General features: G+C 42.5%; 1 protein-coding gene across 2 annotated transcripts in view; it reads left to right on the forward strand.

Moving 5' to 3' along the window:
- Positions 1–20211, forward strand: part of LOC126094627 (FAST kinase domain-containing protein 1, mitochondrial) — a 61277-nt gene that overhangs the window by 31638 nt on the left and 9428 nt on the right. The window contains exon 7 of one of the 2 annotated variants that reach the window (XR_007521856.1): positions 2293–2439. Coding sequence is in view for 1 of the 2 variants with exons in the window: in XM_049909110.1 (XP_049765067.1) it covers positions 2316–2439 (124 nt within the window). In the remaining variant the exon portion in view is untranslated. The remainder of the gene's footprint in view (positions 1–2292; positions 2440–20211) is intronic. The other variant, XM_049909110.1, reaches the window with a different exon arrangement.

The following is a 20211-nucleotide window of genomic DNA, read 5'->3' on the forward strand; positions in this document are numbered from 1 at the left end:
TGCAGGAAGACAACACACACACGTAAACAAGTTGTGCCATCACACAATCAAGATGATCGAAGTCAAAAGTTACTGATAGTGTATGTTAATTACCAATGGGTGTGGTAACATTAACTCTGTCCCTGTGTTTGTTCTGGGAGAGAGCAGGATTCCAAGCAGGATTCGAGCATAAACCTCAAGTCTATCTGTAAGGTCACTTGCTAATTTCATCTCACTGCTTCCTTAATAATCTCCATGTTGTTATATTCCACAGGATGACCGGTGCGAGGTCGTGTTCTACAATAGTAGATTTACTCTATCATTGTAAGTGTGTGTGATGCTTTTTCGTGTTACATTGGGCCTCTGTGGTCTTGATTGTCTGACCAATGTATGACATGCCACATCTGCAAGGGATTTGGTAGACACCCACATTATGCAGACCAAGATCATACTTCACAGACCCGTAAAAGGAGCCTAATATTAGATGGTGGTTTAAAAACACATTTCATGCCACATTTCCACAGAGTATGACTAATCCTGTTGGAAATGTTACTCATGTAAGACAAAAAGGCCTTAGACTTTAGTGCTACTTCATTATATTCATCACTCATTCATGGTTGATTGATGTAATGCGTGTCTGATATGTCCTTCATTATAACCATTCTGGCAAAAGGCGATTTGAAGTGACAAACTTTCAGGATCTGAGGTGATGTGGGTCCTCTCTGCCAGGATACAAAGCATCCCTTCCCACTGAGCTGGCTGGTGACAGCTATCAGCCTGAAGATACAAATCAGTGTGATCTGGCTTCCTAAAAAGGGCACACCTCAACATACCATCGGCCTTCCTCCAGGGCAACACTTCAAGGGAGGGAAGGCAGCCATCCTTTTCCAACTCCACCATGAAAGGAATATTTGGATGGATTGAATTCAGACATTCTAAAAAGACAATGAAATTTTCACTTCAGTGAGACCAAATAACGAAAGTACCATGTACATATCAGAAAAAAATGTACAGGTTTCAATGCCACTGATGCTGTGCCACATAGTACACCTTTTGTCAGATTTGTTATAGTGAAAGACAGACCAGATCACATTGCACTGTTGACCAGCTGTAAATCAGGTGCGTGTGAAATACTGTAGTAGATCTAAGTCTATGGTCTTTTTGCCTACAGTAGGATTTGTTGTATTATGTGGAAAAATGGCATGAAGTGCGTTTTTTGACCACCATCTAAGATTAGGTCCCCTTTAGGGTAAGTAAAGGATGATCTTGGTTTGTGTAAGGGAGTGTCTACTGTATCCCTTGCAGTTGTTGCATATCATTCATTGGTCAGACCATCAGGACTGTGGAGGACTGGTGTATTAAGCATAAGTTTTACACATGCTCACAGCAACTGAGCAAATCTGCTGTTGCAGAACAATACTTTGGCACCTGGAATACAGTATTTCTGGGCTAGAAGTATACAAAAACACTTGTTTACATTTATTACCTGTTTAGGTTTATAACTTTATCTGTCCAACACTTTAGACTGGAGCTCAAACAGTTTTATGCATGTTGGTGCAGTTCAGTACGGGCACTGCTTGTAGCGTAAAAGATATCAAGATATCTACTTTTTGCCGCATGTTGTTAAGAATGGCAGTGTACATCTGTTGTCTCAAATCTACCAAATCTTGAGCCTTTGTTCTGTAAACAGTGTCCTTGATAAAGCCTCATTCACTGAAATCAAGTTAAGTCAGATCCTCCTTAGCCAAACAACAGAGGGACAGGGTTAATGCTACTTCCTTTCTGTTGGTAACTAATTTTCACTACTGTAGTGATAACTCTGGGCTTAGTTACTTTTGTTGTGTGGAGGTGCTAGTTTATGGCAGATGTGTTGTCTACCTGCATATGCCCCACATACTGAGATTTAGGTTATCTCTATCATTAAATTTGTGCCTTGAAAATGATGAGATGTGCACATGCCAAAATATTGCCAGTTTCTGAAGGCGTCACCTGGCTGCATTCCCATAAGTTATCTAAATATTTTATACGCTTTCGTGTCACTCTTGTTATTGCAAATCAAATTGGGCGATTGTTAACACCATGTAAAAGAAGAAAAATTCATCCACATTCTTTTATTTATTTGTCCACATACAGAGCAAAGTAACTTGTCAGTATTTGCTGCATGTTTTCCATTGTTGAATGGAAAGGTTGATTGGCACTAATGATGCTGTAGTTGAGTTTATAATATGCAACGAATCAGCTATGGATCATTATTTAAGAATTTTGTTAATTTCTATTAATATTCCTGGAAGATGATACATTCTACATTTACAGTTGGTGATTCTGCTGAATTGCAGGATACTTATCCTGTCCGTGTTCGTCATAATTTGATGGAGCTTAACCGTGCAGTTTGTTTGGATTATCCTGATGCTGATGTACCTTGGTTTCATAAAAAATACTGCCAGGAACTTGCTGTTTCAGGTGAGTTATTTACTCAACAAAAAAAATTTTAATACTTGTCGGATATGTCATCAAATAACGTTGACTTACTGTAAAAGAAAGGCCATTACCCAGTGAAGAAAGAACATTTTACGTGTTAAAAAATGTCTCAAGTAGTTTGCCCTCATAAAGAAATTGCAATAATAATGTTTGTCTTTATCTCCAAGAAAGGTTTGAAATGCAGGAAGCTCAGATTACGGGTTATATTCTCCAAAATGTTGCAGGAATTGTTGGTCTGAAATGAGCTTGACCCAATCTAAAAAAAAGCTGTTGTTGAAAATATTCTAGAATTTCTCTTTTGATTCGAATCATTTTTCACCTGTATCTGGTGAATAGTCGCTCTTCATATTACTATTTTAAAAATTTCCAGAAAACTGCCATTTCCCATTGAAGTATTTCTGTAAAAATCCACATTTGCTTTTCAAATTGGCCTCAATCACTGGGAAAATACTGTAAATTACATTACCCTCAGTGGAATTACAGTGTTGAATGACATTATTTTTGTCAGTTATGAATTTTATTGTAATTACTTGCAGACTGAAAGTTTTTAGCTGCTCCTTGGAGAAGATTCGTCTTAAAATTTATCACAGATGTGTCCCTTAGAAAGAATATTGTTCTTACCTCAATCATACCATTTACTGATTTCTACATTTACTGTACTATTTGCTACAGTACAGTGCTCTAGTGAGCAGTTGAGCAATCCTATGATTATGAAGTGAAGTGTTCTAGTCAACATGATGAGCAACATTGATGAGTTTTAGTGGAGCACAGTGAAACTATAATGTGACTGTGACAGGGCTTCATGCGGCAATCAAACTTATTATTATTATTATTATTGTGCATCTAGTTGTCCATAAAGCATCTTACAAAATAGTATTAAACTTGGCAAGCATCGAGTGACATTATACTGAGTGCACTATCCGAAAATTACCTCGAGCAATTAAACAGAGAACCGACTCGTGGAGATAACATCTTGGACCTACTGATAACAAACAGACCCGAACTTTTCGACTCTGTAAGTGCAGAACAGGGAATCAGTGATCATAAGGCCGTTGCAGCATCCCTGAATATGGAAGTTAATAGGAATATAAAAAAAGGGAGGAAGGTTTATCTGTTTAGCAAGAGTAATAGAAGGCAGATTTCAGACTACCTAACAGATCAAAACGAAAATTTCTGTTCCGACACTGACAATGTTGAGTGTTTATGGAAAAAGTTCAAGGCAATCGTAAAATGCGTTTTAGACAGGTACGTGCCGAGCAAAACTGTGAGGGATGGGAAAAACCCACCGTGGTACAACAACAAAGTTAGGAAACTACTGCGAAAGCAAAGAGAGCTTCACTCCAAGTTTAAACGCAGCCAAAACCTCTCAGACAAACAGAAGCTAAACGATGTCAAAGTTAGCGTAAGGAGGGCTATGCGTGAAGCGTTCAGTGAATTCGAAAGTAAAATACTAGGTACCGACTTGACAGAAAATCCTAGGAAGTTCTGGTCTTACGTTAAATCAGTAAGTGGCTCGAAACATCATGTCCAGACACTCCGGGATGATGATGGCATTGAAACAGAGGATGACAAGCGTAAAACTGAAATACTAAACACCTTTTTCCAAAGCTGTTTCACAGAGGAAGACCGCACTGCTGTTCCTTCTCTAAATCCTCGCACCAACGAAAAAATGGCTGACATTGAAATAAGTGTCCAAGGAATAGAAAAGCAACTGGAATCACTCAACAGAGGAAAGTCCACTGTACCTGACGGGATACCAATTCGATTCTACACAGAGTACGCGAAAGAACTTGCCCCCCTTCTAACAGCCGTGTACCGCAAGTCTCTAGAGGAACAGAAGGTTCCAAATGATTGGAAAAGAGCACAGGTAGTCCCAGTCTTCAAGAAGGGTCGTCGAGCAGATGCGCAAAACTATAGACCTATCTCTCTGACGTCGATCTGTTGTAGAATTTTAGAACATGTCTTTTGCTCGAGTATCATGTCGTTTTTTGGAAACTCAGAATCTACTATGTAGGAATCAACATGGATTCCGGAAACAGCGATCGTGTGAAACCCAACTCGCTTTATTTGTTCATGAGACCCAGAAAATATTAGATACAGGCTCCCAGGTAGATGCCATTTTCCTTGACTTCCGGAAGGCGTTCGATACAGTTCCGCACTGTCGCCTGATAAACAAAGTAAGAGCCTACGGAATATCAGACCAGCTGTGTGGCTGGATTGAAGAGTTTTTAGCAAACAGAACACAGCATGTTGTTCTCAATGGAGAGACATCTACAGACGTTAAAGTAACCTCTGGCGTGCCACAGGGGAGTGTTAAGGGACCATTGCTTTTCACAATATATATAAATGACCTAGTAGATAGTGTCGGAAGTTCCATGCGGCTTTTCGTGGATGATGCTGTAGTATACAGAGAAGTTGCAGCATTAGAAAATTGTAGTGAAATGCAGGAAGATCTGCAGCGGATAGGCACTTGGTGCAGGGAGTGGCAACTGACCCTTAACATAGACACATGTAATGTATTGCGAATACATAGAAAGAAGGATCCTTTATTGTATGATTATATGATAGCGGAACAAACACTGGTAGCAGTTACTTCTGTAAAATATCTGGGAGTATGCGTGCGGAACGATTTGAAGTGGAATGATCATATAAAATTAATTGTTGGTAAGGCGGGTACCAGGTTGAGATTCATTGGGAGAGTCCTTAGAAAATGTAGTCCATCAACAAAGGAGGTGGCTTACAAAACACTCGTTCGACCTATACTTGAGTATTGCTCATCAGTGTGGGATCCGTACCAGATCGGGTTGACGGAGGAGATAGAGAAGATCCAAAGAAGAGCGGCGCGTTTCGTCACAGGGTTATTTGGTAACCGTGATAGCGTTACGGAGATGTTTAACAAACTCAAGTGGCAGACCCTGCAAGAGAGGCGCTCTGCATCGCGGTGTAGCTTGCTCGCCAGGTTTCGAGAGGGTGCGTTTCTGGATGAGGTATCGAATATATTGCTTCCCCCTACTTATACCTCCCGAGGAGATCACGAATGTAAAATTAGAGAGATTAGAGCGCGCACAGAGGCTTTCAGACAGTCGTTCTTCCCGCGAACCATACGCGACTGGAACAGGAAAGGGAGATAATGACAGTGGCACGTAAAGTGCCCTCCGCCACACACCGTTGGGTGGCTTGCGGAGTATAAATGTAGATGTAGATGTAGAACAAATGAGAATGCCCTTTCTTGGCAAATATCTGTGACGAAATCTACTCAGGATATCAGTCACGTAGCAGTGCCATCTCAGAGCAACACATCCGTGAGTTTCCTACATGATATCCTAAAACAAAATCACCTGGAAATGACGTAGGAAACTGACTGAAATATTGCTTCAAGCCAATGTTGAGTTTTGGCTGATATCCCAAAATTTTGCCAAATAAGCATAGTAAAAACTTAATTACATGATGTTTATACTGCAACGTTATTCTAATTTATACTCCAACTACACGCATATACATTTGTATGTCATCCCAGTCACACCATTTCGCTTACATATCGCTCACTGCTTCATGAAATACACTTTTTCCTTGACAAAGTTTGCTTCAGCAGTCTTCTGTCTACTTACTGCTGATGTTGTTATTGAAAAAGTTGTAGAATTACAGGATGTATTGAACAATACAGAAAACATGTAGGAGACATAAAGTCCTGATTGCATCTTGTGTACCTTCCCTTTGGGGGGAAAACAATGTTAAGAATAGAAGATTTTCATTACACTGATGTTTCATTCGTGAGTGTCAGTTTTACTTTTACTCTGTTTTGACAGGTAATAACGCTCAAAAACATTACATGGAAACTCAAGGAAAAGGAGGGAAATTTGTGGTCAAAGTTAAAAAAAAAAAAAAATGAAAAATAAGGCATACAGAAAGTTGATGGGTACAAGAGAGAAACATGAAAGAGTGTAAAAAAGTTAACAACAGGAGAGACAAACAAGCTGATGTGAGGCCCATGGTGCTAATCAGGCTTATGATTGGGATTAGGGGTCCATGTCATGCATAACACAATGAAGACCCATGGTTTTTGTACAAATGTGCTGGTACATGAGCTATAATTAGAATACCAGCTGATTTTAATTACAAGTACAATCACAGCCCTACTTCAGGGCTTCCTTACAGCATGTGCGAATGTGTATGCCCACATGAGAACGAAAATAAGTGTTCGGCAGTTCTTCTTAGTATAACAGTGACTGCTTCTTCACTGGTCTATCCTCTCATGACACTGATGACCATGTCTCAGTCAGTTACTCAGTCAGACCATCCACTTAGCCAAGATACTAATCAAATTTAAACTTGGATGGAACCTTTCAGAATCATCTGATATGTGCATTTATTAGACTGTAACACTTCAGTCTGTATGCTATCTACATTAACTCATGATTTATTCATGTTGCTGCATGTTTCATTAACAGTGTTGTATAAATGTCCACTTATGGATCCCATTTGGATTATTAAAACACAAGATACAATGCAGAGCTGGCTTCCATTTACAGATCTCTGGAGCATTAGAACCACCCAGTAGATCTATTCGATGATTCAGAAAGCTAATAAGCAAAAATATGAGGGGTTCAGAGCATAAGTGACATAACTCCACCTATGGGGTTTTGAGTAATAGGAACATTCATTAAGAAGTGTATAAACAATTATTAATGTTAATAATTTATTTGTGTTGATAAATACAGGATAATATGCACAAAAGTATCTCTAAATATATTAACAAAACAGAATATCATACAGGAAATGTGTAGGAAATGACTTGTTAAACAAAAAAGAAATGAGTTACTTAGTTTGTGCACTGAACACGTTTGTCAGTCATCTACTGTAACTGTACCTTGTGTGGATACAGGTTCATTGTTTTCGTTATCCAAAATCTGATCCTGGGAATCTGAACGTCAATTACATGTCTTCGTAGGCAAGTTCTTGAAGAATGCATGATACACAGGAGGAATAAATTTTAGAAGATCAAGCACATTCTTCTTGTTGGTTGTCACAGTCCACCTGGTCTTGTAAAGTCTCCCTTGTGTCACTGATGCAAGGTTCTGGAGAGAGGTGTGCCTAACGTGTGCTTATGAAAGTCCACCTCATGAAATTCTTCACTTTGATGGAAACTTGATTTAAAGCTCATGGACAATGGCACTGCCTGTTCTAATTGCATCCATGTGACTTGCTGCCAATTTAATGGATTCCTGTCAGTAGCCCCTTTCGTTATCAATGTGCTGCCTAGCAGCTTCTTTGTTGACACAAAGTCGTCATTCTTCATTATGCGAACAATGAAAGGCTTTATCTTTTTACACCCTTAGATAATATCTATGCAGTCACCAGCTGAGTAAATATATTGTTTTTTGCGACTGGCTAATTCAATCAGACCAAAGTGTGCATCATTGGGCAGATAGCTATGAGCAGGTATCATAAATTTGTTGTTTGTTACTTCCACTTTCATGTCTGCATCTTGCACTAATTTCATCAAGAAACCACACATGTTACAATTATACTTATGTAGATATGGTGTCTGTTCTCGCGACATGTCTGAAAGAACAGACACCATACCCATATAAGTATATAGTTCTGGCAACACCGGCCATGACCTCCTTCTTCTGTGCAGATGCACACATATTCCCCAAACTCTTACGGGGCTTTGTAAGAATGTCTTCCACAAGTAATGAGTGTGATGGGGTACGAATGTAGTGTGTGGACATACAAGGTGAGAATGTGGGTCTTGCGGGAGGCGTGTGCGAAATAGTCCCTGCAGTCGCGCTATCCTCTGTGCCCTCGGTGGCTCAGATGGATAGAGCGTCTGCCATGTAAGCAGGAGATCACGGGTTCGAGTCCTGGTCGGGGCACACATTTTCACTTGTCCCCGTTGATATATATCTACGCCCTTTAGCAGCTGAAGGTATTAATATAATTCTAATTTTGTTACAATTATGGTTTTGCCTTGTACATGAATCAGAATATGCAGTTATTACTTTGTATGTATGGCATCCCAGATTATACACATATAAATTTCTCTTATAGTAGGCAGTAGATGTCTGCAGTTTTGGAAAGGGCAGTGCCTTTTGTAAATCAAATGTAAACATATACTGGTCACCAGATACTGTGTTTCTGTCTTGTTTCATCGACTCTTCAGCCTGTGCTAAGTGTTCGTCCTTGTTGTTTTGCAGCCTATGTCTCTTTTGTAGATTGTCCTCAGTTGCAGTCTTCGACTATAGTTCATCACATGTTGTACAAGTATCTTTGGACGGAGGCTTGAAGTGTAGATTAAATTTTGAACTGAAAACATGATAGTAATATTTTGCTTTCACCAGTTCTTTGCCAGTGTTCCTACACCATTGAATATAGAGTTCATACGTTTTTCTCACTGTGAGGTCTTGGCTGAGATATTGTTGATCAGGAGTATCCTTTCTGGTATAATGGCTCTGGTATGATGGAACCAACTTGATATGTTCTTGAACGCTACTGTCATCTATTTTATTTCCAGGTGTTTTTCTTCCTCGTGAATCAGTCACAGCAAACACTTCCTCCTTTCCTATACAGCTGTATAATTTCCCTTCATTTATTTGCAATGTCGTTAAGAAGTATTTTTTGCACACTTGTAAACTGTTATTTCCTACCCTAAGAAAGTATTTGTATATGATAGCTTTTGGAGAACAAAATCCATCCTTCAACCATTTTCTTTGTACTGAATTTGACTGAACAAATCGCCGAATATACACATTCTGTTTGGAGTAGTCTGCTAATTTCTAAAAATTTTCGAATATTTCTTTCCTCTTACTACTTGCCTCAATTTTTGCATTACATTCCCTCCTGCAGTTACACTCCTCATCCTCAAATATCTTTTCTGGAACGATCTTTCCAATATGAGATATATACGATTGTCTGCTGTTCCTGTTATTCTTACGGATGTTCCGTTTCCATGCATTGAGACTTTGCGGCCGGAGTGGCTGAGCAGTTCTAGGTGCTACAGACTGGAACCGCGCGACCGCTATGGTCGCAGGTTCGAATCCTGCCTCGGGCATGGATGTGTGTGATGTCCTTAGGTTAGTTAAGTTTAAGTAGTTCTAAGTTCTAGGGGACTGATGACCTCAGAAGTTAAGTCCCATAGTGATCAGAGCCATTTGAACATTTTATACCCCCTATGCTATTCCTCAGAATCTAAAAGTATGATAAATAAAGTTTTGTCAAATACTGTAGTTCCGTGCTACAATGCAGTTATTGTATGTTCACAGTATACACTATACGTAATTGTTATAAATTGCACTTCTGTTCAGGTGTATATGTAATGGTAAAATGCAGCACCTGTTGACAGGTTAGGTTAGAAACAGTATCTTATTTATTTTTGCTGCATATAGAATATTATTAATAATTATTGGTGTGGCTTACGTGTCATAGTATCATTCATAGGAATGTTTTCCTCACTGCCTGGTGGATATTCTGAACAGCACTCCATAAGATGGTCACTACAAGAACCTTCACATTCCATTTTCTACTGACATACGTACGTTGTGCTCAGAACAAAGTCGGGAAACAGTTAAAGCACTAACACAGTGCTGCACTCTGTGCACAGATGATGAAACCTCAGAGTTATGTACGTGTAGCTCTGAACTGTAAATGTCTCTCTGTTAACGAATATCTCTGTAACTTGTTTTCAACGAAAAGTGGAGTCACGTCACTTGTGCTCTAAATCCCTCATATATGTCATGTTGTTGCAGTTGATGGTTTTGTATGAGTGTAAGAAGTTATACAATTTGTAAATAAAACAGATTAAATCATATTAATGTGAATGAAATTCTTAGGACAAATTTGTGAGGAAATATGAGAATATCAATTATCCTGTTATAAAAGTAAATAAAAATTTAATGGATCCCCCTATAAAAGTAAGTTGTGATCTGAAATAAATAATGTAATATTATTGAGAAAGATCTTCTCATCCAGTGGCAGAAGAATGACCACTGTCTCGTGTGTGATGTGCATTTGCATAAATGTGTGTGTGTGTGTGTGTGTGTGTGTGTGTGTGTGTGTGTGTGTGTGTGTGTGTGTAGGCCTTGTGACCAAAGGCTTATGTGATTAGTTGCCTTTTGGTTGTGCGTGTCTGTGACTCAACATGTCCGCTATATGATGAGTAGCAATTTATCCTTTTCATAATATCGTAAATTTAAAAACAAGTTTCTTTACAGGCAACAGCCAGTTTTCAAATAGAAATTCATCTATGGAATAGAATGCATTGTGCAAGATAAATTAAGTTATGTTAAATTTAAACCTTGCTTAGCTACCTGTCGTACATTCTATGTTATTGAGAAAATGATCAAAATGTTTGACGTTGCATATTAAACTCCTCCCTGACCCACTGACAGCTGTAGTAATGGGTAACAAAGGTCATTTTTACTAGTGTTGTAGGTGTAGACGTCACTGTTCTTCTCACATTGTGATGGATTATTTAAGACGAGTTTCATTAATGAATACATGAATTGAATTGTGACAGTGCAGTGAAAATGCGGAACTTCTTGAAGAGACACTAACATGACAAGTGTGGGTGAACACCACATATTATTCTTACTGCTTGCTTTTATACAATCAGTATTTTCTTTCTGAGTGGTGAGTTACCATAGAAGCTTATCCTGCAAGACATTATTGTATGGATATATGCAAAATTTGCTAGAAGGTTGATTCATTTGTTTTGAAGTAGCAATTATACAAAGAGCAAAAGTAGTTTAACTTAATTGTTTGAGAAGCTCAGTAATATTCTTCTTCCAGTTAAAAGTTTTCATCAGTATGTACACTCAAACATTTTGAGCATTTTATCCTGTTGACTGACTCCTGTTCATATGCTGCACCAATTGTTGGTATAACCCTCTTTCTTATATGAAATTGAATATTGTGTTTCTCTTTTTCTTTTTTTTTTCAAAATTTAGGAAGAGTCCATTTTAAATAAACACTTGATAATTCTTTGAAAAACATCATTAACAATTTCTTCAGCTGCTTTCTCTGCAATGGAATTTATTATAATGCTAGTATTGTCTGCAAAATGTACCAATTCTTCTTCTGAATGTTAAGTGGAAGGTTGTTCACACACACACACACACACACACACACACACACACACACACACACACACACACACATATATATGCCCAAACTCTTTGTCTTTAAATATGTCTGCTTGTGTCTGTATATGTGTGGATGGATATGTGTGTGCGTGTGAGTGTACACCCGTCCCTTTTTCCCCCTAAGGTAAGTCTTTCCGCTCCCGGGACTGGAATGACTCCTTACCCTCTCCCTTAAAACCCACATCCTTTCGTCTTTCCCTCTCCATCCCTCTCTCCTGATGAGGCAGCAGTTTGTTGCGAAAGCTTGAATTTTGTGTGTATGTTTGTGTTCGTTTGTGTGTCTGTCGACCTGCCAGCACTTTCATTTGGTAAGTCACATCATCTTTGTTTTTAGGTATATTTTTCCTTCGTGGAATGTTAGATGATGAGACTTACCAAACAAAAGCGCTGGCAGGTCGATAGACACACAAACAAACACAAACATACACACAAAAATCTAGCTTTCGCAACCAACGGTTGCCTCGTCAGGAAAGAGGGAAGGAGAAGGAAAGGCAAAAGGATATGGGTTTTAAGGGAGAGGGTAAGGAGTCATTCCAATTCCGGGAGCGGAAAGACTTACCTTAGGGGGAAAAAAGGACAGGTATACACTCGCGCACACACACACATATCCATCCGCATATACACAGACACAAGCAGACATTTGTAAAGGCAAAGAGTTTGGGCAGAGATGTCAGTCGGGACGGAAGTACAGAGGCAAAGATGATGTTGAAAGACAGGTGAGGTATGAGCGGCGGCAGATTGAAATTAGAAATTAGCGGAGATTGAGGCCAGGCGGATAGCGAGAAGAGAGGATATGCTGAAGGGCAAGTTCCCATCTCCGGAGTTCAGACAGGTTGGTGTTAGTGGGAAGTATCCAGATAACCCGGACGGTGTAACACTGTGCCAAGATGTGCTGGCCGTGCACCAAGGCATGTTTAGCCACAGGGTGATCCTCATTACCAACAAACACTGTCTGCCTGTGTCCATTCATGCGAATGGACAGTTTGTTGCTGGTCATTCCCACATAGAACGCTTCACAGTGTAGGCAGGTCAGTTGGTAAATCACGTGGGTGCTTTCACACGTGGCTCTGCCTTTGATCGTGTACACCTTCCGGGTTACAGGACTGGAATAGCTGGTGGTGGGAGGGTGCATGGGACAGGTTTTACACCGGGGGCGGTTACAGGGGTAGGAGCCAGAGGGTAGGGAAGGTGGTTTGGGGATTTCATGGGGATGAACTAAGAGGTTACGAAGGTTAGGTGGACGGCGGAAAGACACTCTTGGTGGAGTGGGGAGGATTTCATGAAGGATGGATCTCATTTCAGGGCAGGATTTGAGGAAGTCGTATCCCTGCTGGAGAGCCACATTCAGAATCTGATCCAGTCCCGGAAAGTATCCTGTCACAAGTGGGGCACTTTTGTGGTTCTTCTGTGGGAGGTTCTGGGTTTGAGAGGATGAGGAAGTGGCTCTGGTTATTTGCTTCTGTACCAGGTCGGGAGGGTAGTTGCGGGATGCGAAAGCTGTTGTCAGGTTGTTGGTGTAATGCTTCAGGGATTCCGGACTGGAGCAGATTCGTTTGCCACGAAGACCTAGGCTGTAGGGAAGGGACCGTTTGATGTGGAATGGGTGGCAGCTGTCGTAATGGAGGTACTGTTGCTTGTTGGTGGGTTTGATGTGGACGGACGTGTGAAGCTGGCCATTGGACAGGTGAAGGTCAACATCAAGGAAAGTGGCATGGGATTTGGAGTAGGACCAGGTGAATCTGATGGAACCAAAGGAGTTGAGGTTGGAGAGGAAATTCTGGAGTTCTTCTTCACTGTGAGTCCAGATCATGAAGATGTCATCAATAAATCTGTACCAAACTTTGGGTTGGCAGGCCTGGGTAACCAAGAAGGCTTCCTCTAAGCGACCCATGAATAGGTTGGCGTACGAGGGGGCCATCCTGGTACCCATGGCTGTTCCCTTTAATTGTTGGTATGTCTGGTTTTCAAAAGTGAAGAAGTTGTGGGTCAGGATGAAGCTGGCTAAGATAATGAGGAAAGAGGTTTTAGGTAGGGTGGCAGGTGATCGGCGTGAAAGGAAGTGCTCCATCGCAGCGAGGCCCTGGACGTGCGGGATATTTGTGTATAAGGAAGTGGCATCAATGGTGACAAGGATGGTTTCTGGGGGTAACAGACTGGGTAAGGATTCCAGGCGTTCGAGAAAGTGGTTGGTGTCTTTGATGAAGGATGGGAGACTGCATGTAATGGGTTGAAGGTGTTGATCCACGTAGGCAGAGATACGTTCTGTGGGGGCTTGGTAACCAGCTACAATTAAAGGGAACAGCCATGGGTACCAGGATGGCCCCCTCGTACGCCAACCTATTCATGGGTCGCTTAGAGGAAGCCTTCTTGGTTACGCAGGCCTGCCAACCCAAAGTTTGGTACAGATTTATTGATGACATCTTCATGATCTGGACTCACAGTGAAGAAGAACTCCAGAATTTCCTCTCCAACCTCAACTCCTTTGGTTCCATCAGATTCACCTGGTCCTACTCCAAATCCCATGCCACTTTCCTTGATGTTGACCTTCACCTGTCCAATGGCCAGCATCACACGTCCGTCCACATCAAACCCACCAACAAGCAACAGTACCTCCATTACGACAGCTGCCACCCATTCCACATCAAAAGGTCCCTTCCTTACAGCCTAGGTCTTCGTGGCAAACGAATCTGCTCCAGTCCGGAATCCCTGAAGCATTTCACCAACAACCTGACAACAGCTTTCGCATCCCGCAACTACCCTCCCGACCTGGTACAGAAGCAAATAACCAGAGCCACTTCCTCATCCTCTCAAACCCAGAACCTCCCACAGAAGAACCACAACAGTGCCCCACTTGTGACAGGATACTTTCCGGGACTGGATCAGATTCTGAATGTGGCTCTCCAGCAGGGATACGACTTCCTCAAATCCTGCCCTGAAATGAGATCCATCCTTCATGAAATCCTCCCCACTCCACCAAGAGTGTCTTTCCGCCGTCCACCTAACCTTCGTAACCTCTTAGTTCATCCCTATGAAATCCCCAAACCACCTTCCCTACCCTCTGGCTCCTACCCCTGTAACCGCCCCCCGGTGTAAAACCTGTCCCATGCACCCTCCCACCACCACCTATTCCAGTCCTGTAACCCGGAAGGTGTACACGATCAAAGGCAGAGCCACGTGTGAAAGCACCCGCGTGATTTACCAACTCACCTGCCTACACTGTGAAGCGTTCTATGTGGGAATGACCAGCAACAAACTGTCCATTCGCATGAATGGACACAGGCAGACAGTGTTTGTTGGTAATGAGGATCACCCTGTGGCCAAACATGCCTTGGTGCACGGCCAGCACATCTTGGCACAGTGTTACACCGTCCGGGTTATCTGGATACTTCCCACTAACACCAACCTGTCAGAACTCCGGAGATGGGAACTTGCCCTTCAGCATATCCTCTCTTCTCGCTATCCGCCAGGCCTCAATCTCCGCTAATTTCTAATTTCAATCTGCCGCCGCTCACACCTCACCTGTCTTTCAACATCATCTTTGCCTCTGTACTTCCGTCCCGACTGACATCTCTGCCCAAACTCATTGCCTTTACAAATGTCTGCCTGTTTCTGTATATGTGTGGATGGATATGTGTGTGTGTGTGTGCGCGAGTGTATACCTGTCCTTTTTTCCCCATAAGGTAAGTCTTTCCGCTCCCGGGACTGGAATGACTCCTTACCCTCTCCCTTAAAACCCACATCCTTTCGTCTTTCCCTCTCCTTCCCCCTTTGTAGAATTTTAGAACATGTCTTTTGTTCGAGTATCATGTCGTTTTTGGAAACTCAGAAACTACTATGTAGGAATCAACATGGATTCCGGAAACAGCGATCGTGTGAAACCCAACTCGCTTTATTTGTTCATGAAACCCAGAAAATATTAGATACAGGCTCCCAGGTAGATGCCATTTTCCTTGACTTCCGGAAGGCGTTCGATACAGTTCCGCACTGTCGCCTGATAAACAAAGTAAGAGCCTACGGAATATCAGACCAGCTGTGTGGCTGGATTGAAGAGTTTTTAGCAAACAGAACACAGCATGTTGTTCTCAATGGAGAGACATCTACAGACGTTAAAGTAACCTCTGGCGTGCCACAGGGGAGTGTTAAGGGACCATTTCTTTTCACAATATATATAAATGACCTAGTAGATAGTGTCGGAAGTTCTATGCGGCTTTTCGCGGATGATGCTGTGGTATACAGAGAAGTTGCAGCATTAGAAAATTGTAGCGAAATGCAGGAAGATCTGCAGCGGATAGGCACTTGGTGCAGGGAGTGGCAACTGACCCTTAACGTAGACAAATGTAATGTATTGCGAATACATAGAAAGAAGGATCCTTTATTGTATGATTATATGATAGCGGAACAAACACTGGTAGCAGTTACTTCTGTAAAATATCTGGGAGTATGCGTGCGGAACGATTTGAAGTGGAATGATCATATAAAATTAATTGTTGGTAAGGCGGGTACCAGGTTGAGATTCATTGGGAGAGTCCTTAGAAAATGTAGTCCATCAACAAAGGAGGTGGCTTACAAAACACTCGTTCGACCTATACTTGAGTATTGCTCATCAGTGTGGGATCCGTACCAGATCGGGTTGACGGAGGAGATAGAGAAGATCCAAAGAAGAGCGGCGCGTTTCGTCACAGGGTTATTTGGTAACCGTGATAGCGTTACGGAGATGTTTAACAAACTCAAGTGGCAGACTCTGCAAGAGAGGCGCTCTGCATTGTGGTGTAGCTTGCTCGCCAGGTTTCGAGAGGGTGCGTTTCTGGATGAGGTATCGAATATATTGCTTCCCCCTACTTATACCTCCCGTGGAGATCACGAATGTAAAATTAGAGAGATTAGAGCGCGCACAGAGGCTTTCAGACAGTCGTTCTTCCCGCGAACCATACGCGACTGGAACAGGAAAGGGAGATAATGACAGTGGCACGTAAAGTGCCCTCCGCCACACACCGTTGGGTGGCTTGCGGAGTATAAATGTAGATGTAGATGTAGATGTTTCCTGATGAGGCAACAGTTTGTTGCGAAAGCTTGAATTTTGTGTGTATGTTTGTGTTCGTTTGTGTGTCTGTCGACCTGCCAGCACTTTCATTTGGTAAGTCACATCATCTTTGCTTTTAGGTATATATATATATATATATATATTTAAAAAGACAGATGATGAGACTTACCGAACAAAAGCGCTGGCAGGTCGATAGACACACAAACAAACACAAACATACACACAAAATTCTGGCTTTCGCAACCAACGGTTGCCTCGTCAGGAAAGAGGGAAGGAGAAGGAAAGACAAAAGGATATGGGTTTTAAGGGAGAGGGTAAGGAGTCATTCCAATCCCGGGAGCGGAAAGACTTACCTTAGGGGGAAAAAAGGACAGGTATACACTCGCACACACACACATATCCATACACAGACACAAGCAGACATTTGTAAAGGCCACACACACACACACACACACACCTAAAAACAAAGATGATGTGACTTACCAAATGAAAGTGCTGGCAGCTCGACAGACACACAAACGAACACAAACACACACACAAAATTCAAGCTTTCGCAACAAACTGTTGCCTCATCAGGAAAGAGGGAAGGAGAGGGAAAGACGAAAGGATGTGGGTTTTAAGGGAGAGGGTAAGGAGTCATTTCAGTCCCGGGAGCGGAAAGACTTACCTTATGGGGAAAAAAGGACGGGTATACACTCGCACACACACACATATCCATCCACACATATACAGACACAAGCAGACATATTTAAAGACCATATATATATATATATATATATATATAGCCAATGAACACACCCGTCAACTCCTATCCTTAATAAAAGTCCTCAATCTTTCCTCTCCCACATCCACACCGGCTGTTCAGAGCCACCTCCTACAGGCCAACCACAAATTAGAACAGCATGCCACCCTCCACCTCAAAAAACTATCCAATCTCCTGGTTTCCCATCTCCGGAAAGGCAACTCACTCACCCTTCACAATGTTTCCAGCAAACCTCAACCTCCTCTCATTGTACACAAACCCAGTCTCTCCCATCTACTCAATCTCCCACTTCCAGCTCCACTCCCTCCAAAACCTCAAAATTCCAATCAACACAAATTGGAACCGCAACACCCTAATTCAGTAGTTAACCTTTCCTCCAAACCTCTCTCCCAATCCGAAACCTCAGTCCTATCCAAAGGCCTCACCTTCAGCCCCAATCCCAGATTCAACCAAACAGCCCTCGTCAAAGATTTACTGTCCTACACTCGTACTCTCTGCTGGAAATATCACTTTGCCACAAAGAAAAATGATTCTAATCCTACTCCTAATGATCCATCTTCCCAAGACACTATCCAAATTGAACCCTGCCTGGAACAGTTCCTTCCTCCGTCACAGCGGGACCCACCTCCTCTTCCTCAAAATCTCCCTCTCCAAACCTTCCAGGAATTTCTGACTCCCAGCCTTGCCTCTCAATCCTTCTTAAAAAACCTTAATCCTACTCCCAACATCACCACTGCTGAAGCCCAGGCTATCCGTGATCTAAAGGCTGACCAATCCATCGTCATTCTTCCGGCGGACAAGGGTTCCACGACCGTGGTACTTGATCGTCGGGAGTATGTGGCTGAGGGACTGTGTCAGCTTTCAGACAACACCACATACAAAGTTTGCCAAGGTAATCCCATTCCTGATGTCCAGGATGAGCTTCAAGGAATCCTCAGAACCTTAGGCCCCCTACCAAACCTTTCACCTGACTCCATCAACCTCCTGACCCCACCGACACCCCGCACCCCTACCTTCTACCTTCTTCCTAAAATTCACAAACCCAATCATCCCGGCCGTCCCATTGTAGCTGGTTACCAAGCCCCCACAGAATGTATCTCTGCCTACGTAGATCAACACCTTCAACCCATTACATGCAGTCTCCCATCCTTCATCAAAGACACCAACCACTTTCTCGAACGCCTGGAATCCTTACCCGATCTGTTACCTCCGGAAACCATCCTTGTAACCATTGATGCCACTTCCTTATACACAAATATTCCGCACGTCCAGGGCCACGTTGCGATGGAGCACTTCCTTTCACGCCGACCACCTGCCACCCTACCTAAAACCTCTTTCCTCATTACCTTAGCCAGCTTAATCCTGACCCACAACTTCTTCACTTTTGAAGGCCAGACATACCAACAATTAAAGGGAACAGCCATGGGTACCAGGATGGCCCCCTCGTACGCCAACCTATTCATGGGTCGCTTAGAGGAAGCCTTCTTGGTTACCCAGGCCTGCCAACCCAAAGTTTGGTACAGATTTATTGATGACATTTTCATGATCTGGACTCACAGTGAGAAGAACTCCAGAATTTCCTCACCCCCTCAAACCCAGGACCTCCCACAGAAGAACCACAAAAGTGCCCCACTTGTGACAGGATACTTTCCGGGACTGGATCAGACTCTGAATGTGGCTCTCCAGCAGGGAAACGACTTCCTCAAATCCTGCCCTGAAATGAGATCCATCCTTCATGAAAACCTCCCCACTCCACCAAGAGTGTCTTTCCGCCGTCCACCTAACCTTCGTAACCTCTTAGTTCATCCCTATGAAATCCCCAAACCACCTTCCCTACCCTCTGGCTCCTACCCTTGTAACTGCCCCCGGTGTAAAACCTGTCCCATGCACCCTCCCACCACCACTTACTCCAGTCCTGTAACCCGGAAGGTGTACATGATCAAAGGCAGAGCCACGTGTGAAAGCACCCACGTGATTTACCAACTGACCTGCCTACACTGTGACGTATTCTATGTGGGAATGACCAGCAACAAACTGTCCATTCGCATGAATGGACACAGGCAGACAGTTTTTGTTGGTAATGAGGATCACCCTGTGGCTAAACATGCCCTGGTGCACGGCCAGCACATCTTGGCACAGTGTTACACCGTCCGGGTTATCTGGATACTTCCCACTAACACCAATCTATCCGAACTCCGGAGATGGGAACTTGCCCTTCAATATATCCTCTCTTCCCATTATCCATCAGGCCTCAATCTCCGCTAATTTCAAGTTGCCGCCACTCATACCTCACCTGTCATTCAACAACATCTTTGCCTCTGCACTTCCGCCTCGACTGACATCTCGGCCCAAACTCTTTGCCTTTTAATATGTCTGCTTGTGTCTGTATATGTGTGGATGGATATGTGTGTGTGTGCGAGTGTATACCCGTCCTTTTTTCCCCCTTAGGTAAGTCTTTCCGCTCCCGGGATTGGAATGACTCCTTACCCTCTCCCTTAAAACCCACATCCTTTCGTCTTTCCCTCTCCTTCCCTCTTTCCTGACGAAGCAATATATATAAGAAATAGTACTGGACCCAAAATTGAACCCCGTGCAACTCCATTTGTGATTTCTCCACAGTCACTAAATTTTTCTGCCCTCCCAACATTGTTTGAAATATTCAGCTCAAATTTTTGCATTCTGTTTATTAAGTATGATTCAAACCAGTTGTATGTAAAGCCTTCATTTCTTTAAAACCTGTGTTTTTCTAAAAGTTACACAATCGGACACCTGGAAAAGATCACAAAAAATAACAATTCATGATATTTTGA

This window comes from Schistocerca cancellata, chromosome 8 (assembly GCF_023864275.1).
Source record: "Schistocerca cancellata isolate TAMUIC-IGC-003103 chromosome 8, iqSchCanc2.1, whole genome shotgun sequence".
Classification (NCBI taxonomy): domain Eukaryota; kingdom Metazoa; phylum Arthropoda; class Insecta; order Orthoptera; family Acrididae; genus Schistocerca; species Schistocerca cancellata.